Raw genomic sequence first — 15,816 nt, 5'->3', positions numbered from 1 at the left:
CCTTGCTGAATTAATTGCTCAGCCTGACTTCTCTTCCAACAGAGGACTAAGTGTGGTAGGATGATAACTGGCACCAGAACACAGTGTGGTTTAAACTGATGGACAGAAGCTGTGGGGCTCCAAGAGGATTTTGATTTAGTTCTTATTGCTAATTTTAGATGTCAGGATAGACACTGTTGAGAATATTGCTATGGGGCAGAGCGATTCTTTATGATACGGGAGCAGAATAATATTTTTTGCCTTCATAGTATTCTGTGGGTTTGCTTTCATATCAAACACAAGATCAAACTCTTAAAATCAAGTTCCGTTTTCAGCGTATATATAATACAGTACAAGTCAATATGCCATAAATAAAAATAGGAGCAGTACAAAAATGTCAGTAAGAAAAGGATATTCTGTGATACCTCAGGTGTCAGGGTTCTGTATGTTCAGAGATGAAATAAAGAAGTCCTCCTTTCCTCTGTGCTGCTGTTGTCACAATAGGCAAGTACATAAGCTTGTCTTTCCCCTATTTTATATCTAAAGAAAACAAGCCCAAAGAAGTACCCTGCCTTTGCGAGGTGTCTAGCTTATTTATCAAAGTAAACTGTTGCCCTAGATTTTAGATATTTTACTGACAATTTTAATGCCTGCCTCACCGTTTCTAACAGTGAAACAGCGCAAGCACCACTTGCCTTCTGCAGGAGCCAGTGCGACAGCGTGGTTTGTGAGCAACAGCAGGGTGGAGGAAAGGGGAATTCCCTCCCCAAACCTGGGAGCTCCGGGGGTCACAGAGCACTGCTCTGTTGCCACATGGGGAAGGAGCTGCATATGCTGTCCCTCCCTTTCTTGCATAGGACAGGCTCATTCGCCTCCACAGTATGGTCTCCAGAAAAAGTCCTCCTAACAATAATCTCCTTGTGAAATGCTAAATGATATTGATGATCTGATCGGCAAACATTGTGGTTTTGTTTGTTTCTTTGTTTTCTTACCTGCAGTATGCGACAGAATATAAGATGCTGCTCAGAAACACTACCTCTGGAAATCTCACGTGGGAAAAGGTAAGGTCAATTCTTAGGTTTTTATACAAACCCTTGTCAACTGTAATATTTGACTACTTTGCAGTCTTCAATCCTTTCCAGCAGTCATTGGAAAGAAACAAGTACTTTTCTTTGCCTGGAACTGCGACACACACAAGCCAGATGGGTTACCCACAGCCACACAAGAAAGCTATGGTGGATAGGAGAGTTGAGCTCAACTGATCTGACCCTTGAGACCTTACTTTTAGGCCATGCTTTCTTAGACCTGGTCTCACTTGATCTAAATTTTGACTAGCCTCTCTTCCTAATGTTTCCAAATAACTTTCTGTAGACTTGGAATTAAATAGCAATCAGCCTGGCTGAATATGTCCCTTAAACCTTACTCTTCATTAATAGTTTGGAGAGAATGAGCTTTTTCCCACTACCCAAGGCTCTTGGGGGGGGGGGGGGGAAAAAGAGGTTAGTTGAGAATTTTTCTTGTTGCCATGCTGCTGAAGTTTTGTTTGAAGCAGTTACAAGTGGTCTGAAGGAGTAAAAATTATAGACGGAACATTACAAATAGGCTGCTATTGCAATGGTATCGAAAAGGAAACTAATTTGCAGGTGTAGCTGAAGTAGAGTGTGTTATCTTCCATATATAGCTCATAGGACTTCTAGAAATGCTCTATATCCCGTTGAGTGGCATCTCTCCTGCAGCATGGGGCTATCAAACATCTTTTTTATTGGCCAGAGCCAACATATTGCAGGTCCAGCAATAATTACCGTTGTCTTACAAGCAGCATGCTATGAAACAGAGCCATTATCCCAGCCTGTGATGTGTCACCTCACTCCAAATGAAGTATCTCATGTGCTTTCATGGGATTTTGAGGAGACAGGTCTGAGACTGGAAAAGACTTTCAGGGTTATTTTCTATTTCTCAGGCTTATTCTGACTATCTGAGATCAGTATCAGATATTGGGTTACTATATTTTTAATATGATTTGAATGTCCCTAGGGCAAGAGACTTGTAATGTTTGTATTTGTCATGGAAGGGCTCAGCTGGGGCTTGCCCACTAGTTCGTAAAACCATCGAGGAAAAGGCAGCGTATGCTCGTCCAGAGGGACTCTGAAGCGTATCCCTGAGCGCAGGAAGTACTGGCCTCATTACCTTCTCCGTGCCACGCGTGGTGCCTGAGCAGGCGATGCAGAACAGTGTGTTTCCGAACTCTGCTTTCGGCTGACGGGCTGAACTTTCACCAGCCCCGGAGGCAGGGTGACAGGTGACTTGGATGGCACAAGAACTGAGCAGGGGAAAAGTCAGCCCTTGCCTAGAAGCCTGCTACCATACGGTGAGCAGTTCCACTGGGGAAGAAGGCAGCCCCGTCTGCCCGGGCTCTGCCCATGCCTGTAAGATTGTATTAGCCCAGATCTGCACTCCCTGGATCTGACATGGATGCGTGGCAATAACTGCAGAAGGGCCGTGTGATCCCGAAAGACCGCTTTCTCTTCTCACGCCATTATATCCTCGGGCAGTACATGCCCATGCAGCCTCGTGCTGCTAAAAACCAAGCTCGATATGAAAGGCTGTAACAATGTGCACTTACACATGTGTGTTTGCTTACAGAGTGTAGAGTTATTCTTCATTTAAGCAGGGGTAAATGAAAGGTGAATAAGACCCTTCTTATTCATCTTCAGTGTCAAATTTAATAGGGGCTCCTTGCTAACCAAGCACAGATCAGGGCAAGCCATATCCATTGGACATAGGCTTGGCTGCCAAGTCCTTTTCAATGCTTGTTCAAAGCCATCACTCTTCCCCAAGAGATAAGAATGCATCTTTCAGCAATTTAAAATGTGAGATTCTTTTTCAGTTTTCTTTTCTCCTTTTCCCATTTATCAGACTCCTGTTTGCAATATCAGAAAAAATATTCTGAATTTGTCACCGGTGCCTGTTTTTGCCAGCAGTTATGATGTAAAAGTTATTTCTGCTATTACTTTTTCCAAACTTTTCTTCAGTTGTTGGAGCAAAACCAGAGCTGAGCTTCTTTAATTCAGAAGGCGCCCTACTGTCTCTAGGGAAGAGCGGACCAAATAAAAAGAAAGCATCGTCTCAGTTTTGTTAGCTCAGTTTCAGTACTGGTCTGACTATATTATTTATGGACAGATGAGGGTTAAGTTTGGAAAGGAAGAGTATGATTTTTGGATAATACGTGGTATAAATATGATAGCGATAGAAGTTGGGTTCCAGGGAAACAAGGTGATATTCCTATGTAATGTTTTCTTTCATCAGCAGAATATTTGATTGAAGAGGAGCAATGCTTTCCTTCTGCTTTCTGGAACAGTGTAGAGCAAAATTTTTCCATTGATTATTCCCCTCCCCAGTTAATAAGCCCTGTCTTCTCTTGCTGATGATATGAATAGTGGGGCACGTAGATGTCTGCTCAGCCACGTGCTTTTTGTTGTTTCACATGCTCCCCTTGTGTTTACCTAGCTTTTATGGCTACATCCTCTCTGTTTCTTCGGCACAAGGCTTCCTGGGGCACGGACTATCTCAGTTCCCCATCTGCAGCTGTGGGGGACTCTGGGTTCCTCTTATGGCAGCAGTAAAAATACACAAACCGGTGATTGCTCTTCTTCCTCTCATCAGATGGCTGCATTTTCTTTTCAGCCACCTACTACTGGGACAGCTCAATGTCAGCAGTTGTTTCCTTGATAAGCATTTTGTTTCAAGAGCTAAAAAACAACAGGATCTTCAGAGAGATTCAAGGACCAGAAGAGCTCCATGCATCTTCCTACCAGAACACATAATTTCAAGCAAACAATAACGTGTCCCATCATTTATCCAGGAACAAAGCTCTCATTAAAGCTGTTTTTGTTTGGTGTCCACAATGCTGCTTGGTTTGGCAGCTCCTTTGGGGTGATGCACTCTCCTGTTAGAGTACAAAAAGGCCGTTCAGTATCTGCCAGTTTTAGAGGCTGGGATTGAGAGGATCTTCTGCTGAGGATTTACTGCTGGACTCTTTCCACATTGTGCTGCAAGGAGGTGAAATTCCCTGAACGCTGCAGATTGTCCCCTTGATTTGCAGGGAGCAATTTCCTGCAGTAAGTTACTACTCTGTGCAAATGATGCACCTTCTGCCTACGTCTGCGGTGATAGGAGGTGATGGTGAATGTTGTGTGTTGTAAAGAAATTGGCTCAAGAGGGAGAAAGGGAGAGCAAGACCTGAAAGGGGCGGCGGGATGACAGTGAATAGAGGGAAACGGCTAAGAAGTTTTTGGTGGCTCTGCACAGAGTCCTCCCTCTCCGGTCACCAGTAATTCAGGGGTCCCCAGATCACAAGAGTTAGGCTTGAGGGACTAGTAAGTGGGAGCACTTGGAGAACAGCAGCAGCAATGATCGCAATGCCAGGAGCAAGGTGGAGAGAGACATCTCCGAGGGTGAAAGAAGACTAAGCTCCACATATTGTCATTCTGGAGAGGTATAGGGGAGTTTAAGGAGAATTGGCCAATTTATGCACAGTAGGCCACTGTGAAGGTTAAGATGAAAGGTGAGAAGCCACCTGTGTCCTGGCTGTAGCTAACTGGAGACGCTACTATCTCTTGCCCTCCTCTGCCTTCCTAAGAAAAAATTTGGCAAGCCTTCGGCACCCATGGCTCTGAAGAAGGTGGAGCAGCTGATGCATGTGGGGATTGAGTGACCTAGAAGAGCCCTGGACTTTTCTAGTTGGGGAAGTGACCCTCCAAATTAAGCACTAGGAGCTCCGGCCCCGATTCTCCTGTGTGCCTCCCAAGCTCTGTCCTGCTCTGTGACCCAGCATGCCCTACACAGCTGGTGGGGAGCTGAGCAAAACTCTTGCAGATTCAGTAAACTTCTGCCTCGTTCCTGAGACTAGGTCTTTGAGAAGCCCAAATGGTAGTGGGCTGCTGGGCTTCAGGCTCACACTGCTGCATTTAATGAGTTGGGAAGCAAATCTCCAATAGAAGGAGTTTAAAGGGCAGAGATGCTTTGCAAAACATCAGTATAAAGTAGTATAATGAAATTCCCTCCCAGTCATATCCAGGTGAGGATGCTGGGCACTTTCAGCAGCTTGGAACACTGAATTTCTGTTCCATAGCAAAGTTTGATATCTGCTTTTTTCTGAGTGAGAACCAAAGCAAAAGACCATTGAATGTTTTTAGGATATTTTTTTTGTGGAAGAAGTTTGGGCCTATCATGGCAGAATTCTGTTCCAAGCTGAACTTTTCATATTAGCATTGTATCAAATGAACCCGTATAAGATGTTATATTATAAAATAACGAGTTGAAAAAAAAAAAAAACAAGGTGAAAAGTTGTCAAAATGAAAAAGTGTTGTATTCACTCCATGTGAATGAAGTGTTTCCTTTCTGGTGGAAAAATTCACATTTTTCCCAAGTTGACATTTCCCAGAGAAAGCTTTGGTTTTGATGAAATGACATGGCAGCACTATTTTACTACACATTTACTTTCTTCCTGCTAATAAATCCGTCATAAAATTTGAGACTTGTACATCGGTTGGTACATTGTTACTGATAAATTGTCACTGAAATTTTGTTAGATTCTCTTCAGCCTTATGGTAAACCTTATCTCCTACCGTAGAGTTATCTTTTACGAACAGAAGTGAAAAATAGAAAAACATGTGCATGCTGTGTACACAGACAGTTTAGTCAATTAATAGTGTCTTTTTTTTTTTTTCTTTTTTTTTTTTACTAACTTTTCCAACCACAGAAGAGTTTAGGGCTTTCAGGCACACAAAACAGAATATAGACAAAACTATCCAGACAGAAAAGTGTTACTGTGTGTGGAGAAAACAGCACATTTCTTCAGACACCTCTGGAGATACGCTGCGCCCCATTCTTAATATCCTGTCCGTGTTTTCAATTCTTTCAATTGGAAATCAAATAAATACTGACAACTTAGCCCTGAACAAGCAACTACCACAAAAAATTGCAGATCCTATATCTAATTATTTTGTAGCTAGCAAATAAAAAAGTCAGAACCTTCATTGTTTGTAAACACTTCTGTTAACAGCAGTTTAGCCTTCATGCGTTTGTGTATAATTTATGTTTTATCCCCGTCCCTGCAGTACTTTGTTTCCACCTGCCACTAAGAGACAGCCCACTTCAGCCGTATACTTGAGCAAAAATATCATCTCAAGCAGGCTGGTTTTATCAGATTTAGCAGATCAGTATTCTGTGTTCTTTAGTCAATGTTCATTTCAAGCTTTTAGCTCAGAATATATTTTTCTTTCCTAGTGTTGAGCTAGTGTCTACTTAAACTAGCCAGAAGACCAAAACTTGTACACAAACCTAATCTGTGTTAGAAGCCTTTCCACATAAAACAACAATTTGACATGTTGAGCTTGTACAGCCAAGTTGGGAGGAAAAAAAAACTAGTTTGTCAAAACAATTATAGTTTTACGTAGCCGCAAGAACACTCATTCAGTTTGTATGATACTACATTGCCAAACAAGCTCCAGCTCTCTTTGAGAAGCAAACCGTGAAGGACCGGCAGAGCAGACTTGCGAGTAGACTAGTCTTTTTGTCAATAGGTGGATCCTGTTTTTATCCTCTTACTTCTACCATGCAGCCACATGATTTCTGAGAAGGGGAACAGGTATTTCTTCTGTTCTCTCTGTCTCTCCCATGGCTGGTGTGGACTGATGAATGAGTAGGTTTCCACATTTTGCTACCTTCCTCTGCCCCTCTCCCCACTTTCTGCTTCACAGCCTTGGTTGTTTTCTCGTGGTTTTCACCTTGGTATAAATATTGCACTAAAGCAATGGAGCTGGCAGTTTCTGAGTGCAGATTCCCATCAGAGGTGTCAGGAAATAAGAGCATGTTTGGAGCCAGACCACTGCAAGCCTCTTGCAGGTATGATTTTTTTAGGCAGTAGAATATTATAGTGCCAACAGTGAATGATGCTTGGTGGAACAAGCAGAGCTAGGAAGTCAATATCACCGGTATCTGCCATTTATACCCATGGTCTCTCCCACACCCATCTTCCCTCACGGGGAAACAGGGAGGACAGTTTCAGTTTTTTAACCACACATGGGTGGTTGGTGCCCGTGCTGTTTCACATCTGCAGTGGAGCTTGTCCTGAGTAAACTGTGGAGGTTTCCTGCTCAGGTCACTGCGAGCACACGTATCGTTTTGAAGGGTATGAGGGGAGGTAGTGGCAGGCCTGTTCCTTCTCCTGTGAATCCATGCCAGATCATAACTAAGGAAGTTTGTACCTGGACTGTGTCTGGATCTTGTTTGGTTTCCCTCAACAAAATACGTTTTTCCTTCCCAAAATAGGTTCTGCTTGTTGATTTCACATCGATCGGGCAGCAACAAAATGAGGTGACCCTTTTGTTGGGTTTTCTGCTGGTCTCACATCTAACAAGACGCCTTTTTTTGCCTCTACAGGTCCCTGTCGGTACTGAGATTGAAGGGATGAATATCCTGGGGCTGGTGCTGTTTGCTCTGGTTTTAGGAGTGGCACTGAAAAAGCTTGGCCACGAAGGGGAAGATCTGATTCGCTTCTTTAATTCATTCAATGAGGCAACTATGGTCTTGGTTTCCTGGATTATGTGGTAAGTGTGTGCTGCAGATACATCTGCAGTACGATATTACGCTCAGTTCAGGAATCTCACCATTTATCCGTCCCTCCAGCTTTTTCCTACCAGATCCCTCATCACAGCAAAAGTGAATGTCATGGTGTCATATGATGGGGTCTTTTCTTCTTGCTTGTGCCCTGTAATTAGACAGTCACACATAGCTTGAGGTGTCAGTCTGGAACACTTCAGAGGTTTGCTTAAAAATCCTCTACAGGACTCCTTTTTGATTAATTAGTGGAAAAAAGGCTTTCTATTTCAAAGCAGCATAAGCCCATGGCTAGCTAGCATCATGTGCCTGGAGGCACTGGCCTTGAATGAATAAAGGAGATGTGAGGAATATGGTCAGGGATGTTTGTGCTTGGAGTGCACTTGCAAATGCAGCGCGTAACTAAAATCATACTTGTAGCTTCATGCCTTGATTTTTCCATTGGTCAAAAGGTTACTTATACTGACCTGAAAGATATCCAAGGAGATCAGAAGATAGCCCACTCACTGGCATTGGTTTGAGAGAAGCCCTGTTGAGTGCATGAATACAGAACCCCATCTGTCCACGTGCATCAAAGGGTGATGGAGAACCTACATCCCTTGGTACAGAAGGGAGGAACAGTCTCCAGGCTTATGCTCTCCATCCTACTGAAACAGTAGCGCTGGCTATTGAGTGTTTTGTCATTGGTATCAGCAGAGCCTGAGTTATACAGTGGATATTTAAATCTCTGTTCGTCTTCTAAGATCTCTTCCATTTTCTTGGGTGAAGCAGGAACCAATGTTACTAGCAGAGAGATCAACTGTTTTTTCTTGTTGGTGCTTAGTTCTCCAGAGATGCTTTTCTTTTCCATTTCACATCCCTGAGACTAGGTATTTCCTGAAGTTGATTGTTTATTTGGTCTCCTGCCTATTAATGAGCAAATCCATGATTTCACTTACTTCCTTGGAGTCCAGACATGTTTATGGGGTGAATGTTACTCTGACCAATCTCACAAAGCTTTTGGCACCAAAAAAAGTCTGTATGTTAGGAACTGGAGCGCACTGAACTTTCTCACTAGGCAAGAAACCAGTGTTGGAGGAGGCAGGCATCTCTAGAGAGCGGTTCAGGCCACCTAAGCTGGGGTAGGACCAGCCTCCTGACTGGATTTTCTGTCAGATGGGATGAATCTGGGCCTCAGAGCAGTATCATGGCTGTTCTTGTGCAGCTGGATGGGTCTAGCGTGCTCCTGTGAGACCAACAGTAGTCATACCTCACATGCAAAAATAAAAATATTCATAAGGACTGCTAGCTAACAAATTAACAGTGGGACATTTCTCACTCCCTTTCCAAACCTGTTGGAAAAGCTATAAGCTTACCTTAGTAAAGGTATTTTTTCTCCCTTCATTCTCCTTTTTTCATTCCTACTATTTTCCTCCCTCTAAGAAGTAGAAAGGTTTTAACAAAACACCTGATTTTACACAGGCAGATCTCTGTATTAGTTGCTGTCATAAGGGATTGAAAAATTCAGTGTCTCAAAGCAGCTTAAGTCTTTTACTCTTGAGTGTAATTCCTTGGACACTGAATACTGATACGAGGCAGTTCTTGTATTCAGCTGATTACAGTGCTAACACTTCAAGCCAATCAGTTGGTATATAATCCTTTACTTTGTGGATTATCGTGACCACAGCTGACTCCTAACACTGCAGTGCACCATAGCCCTTACTTGTTCTCTTTCCTTCCTTAAGGCTCTTGTGCCATCCTGGTATTTATTCAAAATCTGTCAAGCTGCATGTACTTCCTAAAGGATACTTTGGAATGGGTGAAATCATGCTACCAAGAGAAAAGGCAGCTTGAGCTCATATCTAGTCCCATTCAACAGCCGCTCTCCTGTTTAGCAGCACTTTGGTCTCAACTTCCGGTTACTTCCTCTCCAGCCTTCCTCTTCAAGGGGAGGGATCCAGCCTCAGCTCTGAATCCAGTGTTTGTGTTTGCTGAGCTCGTGCAGGACTGAGCTCAGCTAGATCTGGCTAATCGGGGTGCTTGGAAATGTAGTTCAAAGGCAGTATGTCGCAGAACTGGCAGAGGCTAAGTGGGGAAGGTTCAGCCGGCCCCCCTAGAGATTTGGCCAAGGGAGGACAGAGAGAGGATGCTCACGTTGATTTGGGACATAGGGAGGGGCTCTCTGCACAGAACAGAGGAGCTGCAAAGCCGCTGAGGGAGAGGCAGGCTAGGAAGGAGTGATCTGGGCAACCTTAAGGCTTGCCCACCTTTCCAAACCTTTGCATGCTTAACCAAACCTTCTGAAGTTTGTCCTGACTCCACAGATCAGCTTCTCTGAACATGGGCATTGGATTGGAGAGGAGAGTGGGAGAAAAAACATTCTTTATTCCTGAGATGTACAGGCAGATCTTTCATAGTCACATGTGTGTCTGGAGCAGGGTTTTGGAGAGCTGGGTGATCTTTTAGTATTTCTTAATCTTAGAAGCAGCATGGGCAGCATCGGCAGAGGTACTCAGAGACAGACATCCCAAGTAGAGCTTCAGAGGAGCTGACCCTGGGCCTGAAGCAATTCCTGCAGTTCATGCAGTAGCTGTTGTGCTCTAGGCGCAAGGGTGATTCTGTCTTTTCAGGGCTGTTCCCAGCTGCACGACTGGGGCCAGAGGTGTGGCTGCGGCCCGCAGGTGGCCCTTCCCCTGGAGCAGCTCCAAGTGCTCCTGACAAAGCAAACCTCAAACAAACGCTGACGTCCTAAGACGTGGCATGTTTCTAGATAGGAGGCATGGGAGTGTACGCGTACGTGGCTATTGGCTTGAGGGAAGCTCCGGAAGCCTGATCATTTAACTTAGTCTTTTGTAGGCAAATAGCAGAGTTAATTGCTATCTTTGGCACATGCATCAGTGGCCTTTAGCTGAGCTCTCTGGTATGGGCATAGCTTTTTCTTTCCTGCACTGAACATGTTGGCACGCAGTATGCCTACCATTTCAATGACATAACTTCATACTTCTGCCGGTAGTCACTGCTTGTGTCAGATCCTACTCTTCCACCCCTTTCTCTGCTCCGGTGACAAGGTACTGCTCCTTTTTTTTCCCTACCATCTGCCATCCCTTCAGCAGCGACTTTAGCTATAGGTCTTTGCCTGCCTTCCTCCCTGATGGACTGAAACTCCACACTGGTATCTTGTCCTGATAGCTTCTGCCAGCATTTCTGCTTCCCACTTGGCTTACCTTCAGCACTCTCCTAGCTGTGTCTTGGAGGGCCTAGGTGAACAGAGCTTTTTCAGTTTGACTGCTTGCCTTCCACCAAGCAAGAGTGTTAGAGAGGCCTTCCAGATTTGCTTAACCTGAGTGTGCAGTGAGTAAGACACTACCCTTCAGTAGGAGCAGCATATTCTTTAGAAGAATGTTATCTCCAGGATGGAAAATGGCATATTTTTCAAGGCTTTTTGTTTGTACTTAATGACAGGCAGTGTTTCTTTACACAGGTATGTACCTATTGGCATTATGTTCCTTGTTGGGAGCAAGATTGTGGAAATGGAAGATCTTGTGCTTCTGGTGACCAGTCTGGGAAAATACATCTTCGCCTCTGTTCTGGGCCACTTCATCCATGGAGGAATCATTCTGCCGCTTATTTATTTTGCAGCCACACGTCAAAATCCGTATCGTTTTCTCTTAGGACTTATCACACCACTTGCCACTGCTTTTGCCACTTGCTCCAGGTGGGTTTCTGTGCTTCTTTTGGGATTATAGCCTGGTTATATTTGTCACTGTAAACTGGTTATATCCCAACACCAAACTGTGTTGAGTTTTAGGTGTGAATATTGTTCCTGAGATTGCAAAAAGCAACTTCTAAGCATAGAGAGTCTCACTGCTGTCAGCAGCCTGCCACACAGCACATACTGATAATTTGCTGTTGAAAATAATTCCTCAAAATATTGGGACTGTAGCATGATGCCGAGTTGGAAATATTGGGGGGAGAAGGTGAAAGTATTTGCCTTAAAAAGATTCTGCCAGCTGTCCTTTCAATTTTAGGTAAAGTGAGGGTCAGTATTGAGGGACTTTGTCCTGAGAAGTTTAGTTCTCCAAGTTCAGAAGGATCTGGAACAAGTTTAGACTAATTTTGCACGAGCAAAACAGACTTATTAGCTAGTGTAAAGGGACTTAACATTATTGATTTCAAAGATCTGACCTGATCAGCTTTTATTTGTCATAACCAAACTATCAAGCATGTCATTTGTACTTTTCTCAAGGGATAAACACCTGATCAAATGTCATAACTATATAAAATCATTTCAGGTCATCTCCAAAAGTGGGTGCATGTCTGTCACAGTACATGAAGTAGTACATGAAGGGTTTATGAATAAAACCATGTAATTTATAATGCAAGAAATAAATCCAACAGTGATTTTTTTTTTTTTTTTTTAATTATTTGTCTGTTCATTTGAGAAGGTACTAGTACAACATTAACAGATACTGCTGTTGCATCTGTTGTGTTTATATTGACATCTGTTGGTGTATTTTTGTGGTTTGAGACTTGATCATTCCACAGCCCTTTTAGGCTGCATACTGTGTTAAGTCATGAATTCTTGCTTCTGGGAGATTAAACTCCTTATCAGCTATTTCTGGATGGAAGCAGATTATTAAATACCACTGCTCAAGACCAACAAGAAGGGTCTCTCATTACTATCGTGACAGAGAGGGACTATAAAATGGCATCGTTATCTTGACAGTGCTGTCTGCAGCATGTTAGAAAAATGAAAGCCACGAGACAGTGACTTTCCATTCAGTGTACCCCGATGGTTCGTGTTTGATTTTTCCCTATTCTCTGTTTCTAGCTCAGCCACTCTCCCGTCGATGATCAAGTGTATTGAGGAGAACAATGGAGTCGACAAGAGGATCAGCAGGTTTATCCTTCCTATCGGGGCAACTGTAAACATGGATGGAGCTGCTATTTTTCAGTGCATGGCAGCTGTGTTTATTGCTCAGCTGAACAATGTTGACCTCAACCCTGGGCAAATCTTCACAATTCTGTAAGTTGCTTGCTATTGCAACCACATCCTTCTGGCCCCGAGACACATTCGAGCCTGTGGTCTCTCTGTTAATAGCTAGCAGTTTGCATTCCACATCTCTGACCTAAAGCTTGCAAACTGCTATGAAACATAATTATAGGGTGATTAAAGGATGGAGTCTTTCAAGCTTTATAAGATTTGCCAGAATGTCGATTTAATAAAAGGTGGAACCTGGGAGGGGTAATTGAATTCTGAAAGAGACTTTGAGCTGTTTAAAGCTGTTTCTCACAAGAAATTCCTCTCTTTCCTTAAGCGTCTCACTCCCCCACCCTCCACTCACCATTAAGCTGGGTAATTGAGGCATGCTGCTCTACCCAGAAAGCTACCCCTGATTCCCCCTCTGGATGTCTCAGAAAATCCTCCTGCCAGCTCCTCAGTTCCTTATGTAACGATTTCATACTAAAGACTCTGCTCCTGCTTACCTCTGCCCTTCCTACCATCGCATCACTGGCTTCCCAGGTCAGACCCATTATCCTTCCCCTCCTGACTGCTGTGCTCCGTTATCACCTCTGCCACCTCAGTCCTGCCTCCTTCTTTAGGACTCTCTCCCCTCCATGCCTGGAATATCTTCCCACGTCCCATATCCCATGAAGTGTCATTCTCTTCATTTTCCTCCTCAAAATCCCTTAAGTGAGGATCCTACTAGGAGTTCTAGTCCCTCACTGTGCCAAGAAGCCATAGCTGTATCCACCAGATGCTTCCTAGTGCCGGTTCCTGGCATTTTTTTACCCTCCCTGACCAGGTTTTATTTCCTTCCTTATTGCATTTCCCAGTATATTGCTTGTCTATTTAAGACAGGGCTGGGGCATTATTTTCTTTGTGAATGGCCAAATTAGCCTTTCAGGTACTCTTAGTGAATCAGGTGTTAACCCAGGCCTGAGGATTATGATGGCCCAAGGAAAACTCAGTTGCAGATGTCTGCACACGAAAAGGTGTGTGGTCCATGTCTATAGCACATGCACCACAGGTTTCCAGCTCCTGATTTAGGGTCTGTGTTTGAATGCAAATGAGACACAGAGAAGGGACAGTACCCTGCATGGCAGGGTTTACCTTTATACATTTGGGGCCAGGAGGTGTAATGTACTCAGCATATTTGAACTGATACATGACTTGGAAATGGATATATTAGTAAGGCAGCAGGATATAGTTGTATTGTAGTTGTATTGGTTGTTTTTTTTTTTTCTGAGCAGGCAATCATGGTGTTAAACACAGAGCCATTGCCTTGGTAGCTGCTGTGGATGCCTGCTGAGCAACTGTGCTCTGTACCCATTACTTTGCATCAGCAGGCAGGAAAGGGTTTGCCTGGGAAGCAAATGATCTGTGTGTCCCATGCTGTAGAGTTTGTTTACAATTCCCATAGCAGGGAAATGCGTGACGTGAGTGTAGAAGAGGAGCGCTGCGGAGCTCCTGCTAACTGGGTATGCAAATTGATTTGCAGTGTGACAGCTACCGCATCCAGCGTGGGTGCAGCCGGTGTCCCAGCCGGAGGAGTCCTCACCATCGCTATCATCCTGGAGGCCATTGGACTTCCAACCAACGATCTTTCCTTGATATTAGCGGTGGACTGGATTGTGTAAGTACTTTAGGCCACGCGTATCTGCTGTTGCACGACATGCTACATGTTCAGCTGGAAACATGGGGCAGGGTAGTCAAAGTAGTGCAGTATAAAATAAAACCTCACGAGATATGGCTGCCTACAGAACAGGTAGCTCTTGACAGATAATGGAAAAGGTGGTCCCTTCTCAGTTAAAGCAGTTAGTATGCTAAAATCCTTCTTCAGCTTTTTTACTCAGCCTTTATTGAAATGTGTTTCTTGCTGGTTTCAATTCCCTTTAGAAAGATTGTTAAAAGTTTGTTCAGAGGTGTTGATATTGCTGGAACTTAGCTGGACACTAGGAGGGAAGGGGGAAAAAGGAAATTGAGTCTGAATAGTGGTGGAAAGCTTTCTTGGTCACATGTGGGAAGCAGTCTCCATCAGAAGCTGTTGTCAGCTATTGTTTGAACTATTTTTGTAGTTCAAGACCGATCAAAGCACCAACACAAGCGTCCCAGAGAGGTGCTGTCCATTGGCAGGGCAGGGACACAGAGGGTTTATGGCACTCATCACAGCTGTGGGCAGTGTCACGGCTGGAACACGCTGCTGGGAGTCATAAGTTTAGTACACAGTATTACCACCTTTCCTTTCCATCTTCTGGGAAAGAGATAAGAGGTCAGACCTTTGCTCTGCTCCTTCTCTTCTTTCCAAGACCCATTCCCCTCCTTGAAACATAAGAGATTATCTCCTTGCCCAGCTCCATTTGCAAGAGCTTATCTCACCACTTAGCGTAGTTATGTCCTTGTTAAGACCGACGTTTACCTTCTGTACCACCTAAATTAGATTAAAGAAAGCCTAGAAAATTTGTTTCGCTGTAAGTATTGGGGACCCAGACACAAGTGCGTGATAAGTGTAAATGCCACATGCAGGTGATTTCTTGTAGCTTAGATGAGCCCTGTGGAAAAGGGTGTCTCTGCTTTCTCTCGAACAAGCCTGGCTGGCTGCTGTTCTTCAAATACTAGAAAATCAAACTGGAAGAACTTCTCTGAGCACTCATGAATTGCAGCATGCTTAGAGTTTAAATGCTAGTGAAGTAAGCATGAGCTGATAATTTAAAAACATAATCTGCTTTCAAGCCATCTGGTTGAAGTTGGGTAGTGGGCTGAAATGACTGGTCAGTATGGGTCAAGCAATCTGAATCCCATTGGGGTGTTTTTCCAGTTCGTGGGTTTCTGGGCAGTTCCTGGTTTAGACTGTACATAATCCCACTGCGTTGCTTTTTGGAAACACCAGCCTCTCTGTATAGATGGTGTACTTCCACAACAGATGTGGAAATCAGGATGCCTGAGGACACTCTTGAATTCCAGAGGCTGGGGAAGGTGGCAGCTCTATACCTCCTTCCCTTCCCACATCACACTTGTCTGTGGAGCACAATCATATTCCTACAGCTTTATTAGGGCCATCAAACTCTTTCTTGCTGTCACCTCTTGGGGATCAGCCACCTCCAAAGGACAGGAGAGACAGGCAAAGCAGTGGCTAGCTCTGTATCCCGTCTTCCTCAGGGATTACAGCAGTAGCTGTGCTTTCCACAAGCTATACCCGCAAGTGCCTGGAGGCAAGAGTGAAAAGTTTGCCCTTC

General features: G+C 44.0%; 1 protein-coding gene across 2 annotated transcripts in view; it reads left to right on the top strand.

Moving 5' to 3' along the window:
• Window positions 1-15,816, top strand: part of SLC1A4 (solute carrier family 1 member 4) — a gene marked incomplete at its 5' end in the record, with an annotated part of 37,615 nt that overhangs the window by 11,272 nt on the left and 10,527 nt on the right. For both annotated transcript variants that reach the window (XM_082305766.1, XM_082305765.1), the window contains 5 exons: window positions 978-1,040; window positions 7,423-7,589; window positions 11,060-11,293; window positions 12,410-12,604; window positions 14,082-14,216. In XM_082305766.1, coding sequence (XP_082161892.1) covers window positions 978-1,040; window positions 7,423-7,589; window positions 11,060-11,293; window positions 12,410-12,604; window positions 14,082-14,216 — 794 coding nt within the window. The remainder of the gene's footprint in view (window positions 1-977; window positions 1,041-7,422; window positions 7,590-11,059; window positions 11,294-12,409; window positions 12,605-14,081; window positions 14,217-15,816) is intronic.

Source organism: Platalea leucorodia (genome assembly GCF_965183815.1).
Source record: "Platalea leucorodia genome assembly, chromosome: 3".
NCBI classification, from domain to species: domain Eukaryota; kingdom Metazoa; phylum Chordata; class Aves; order Pelecaniformes; family Threskiornithidae; genus Platalea; species Platalea leucorodia.
This window is presented reverse-complemented; position numbering and strand designations above follow the sequence as displayed.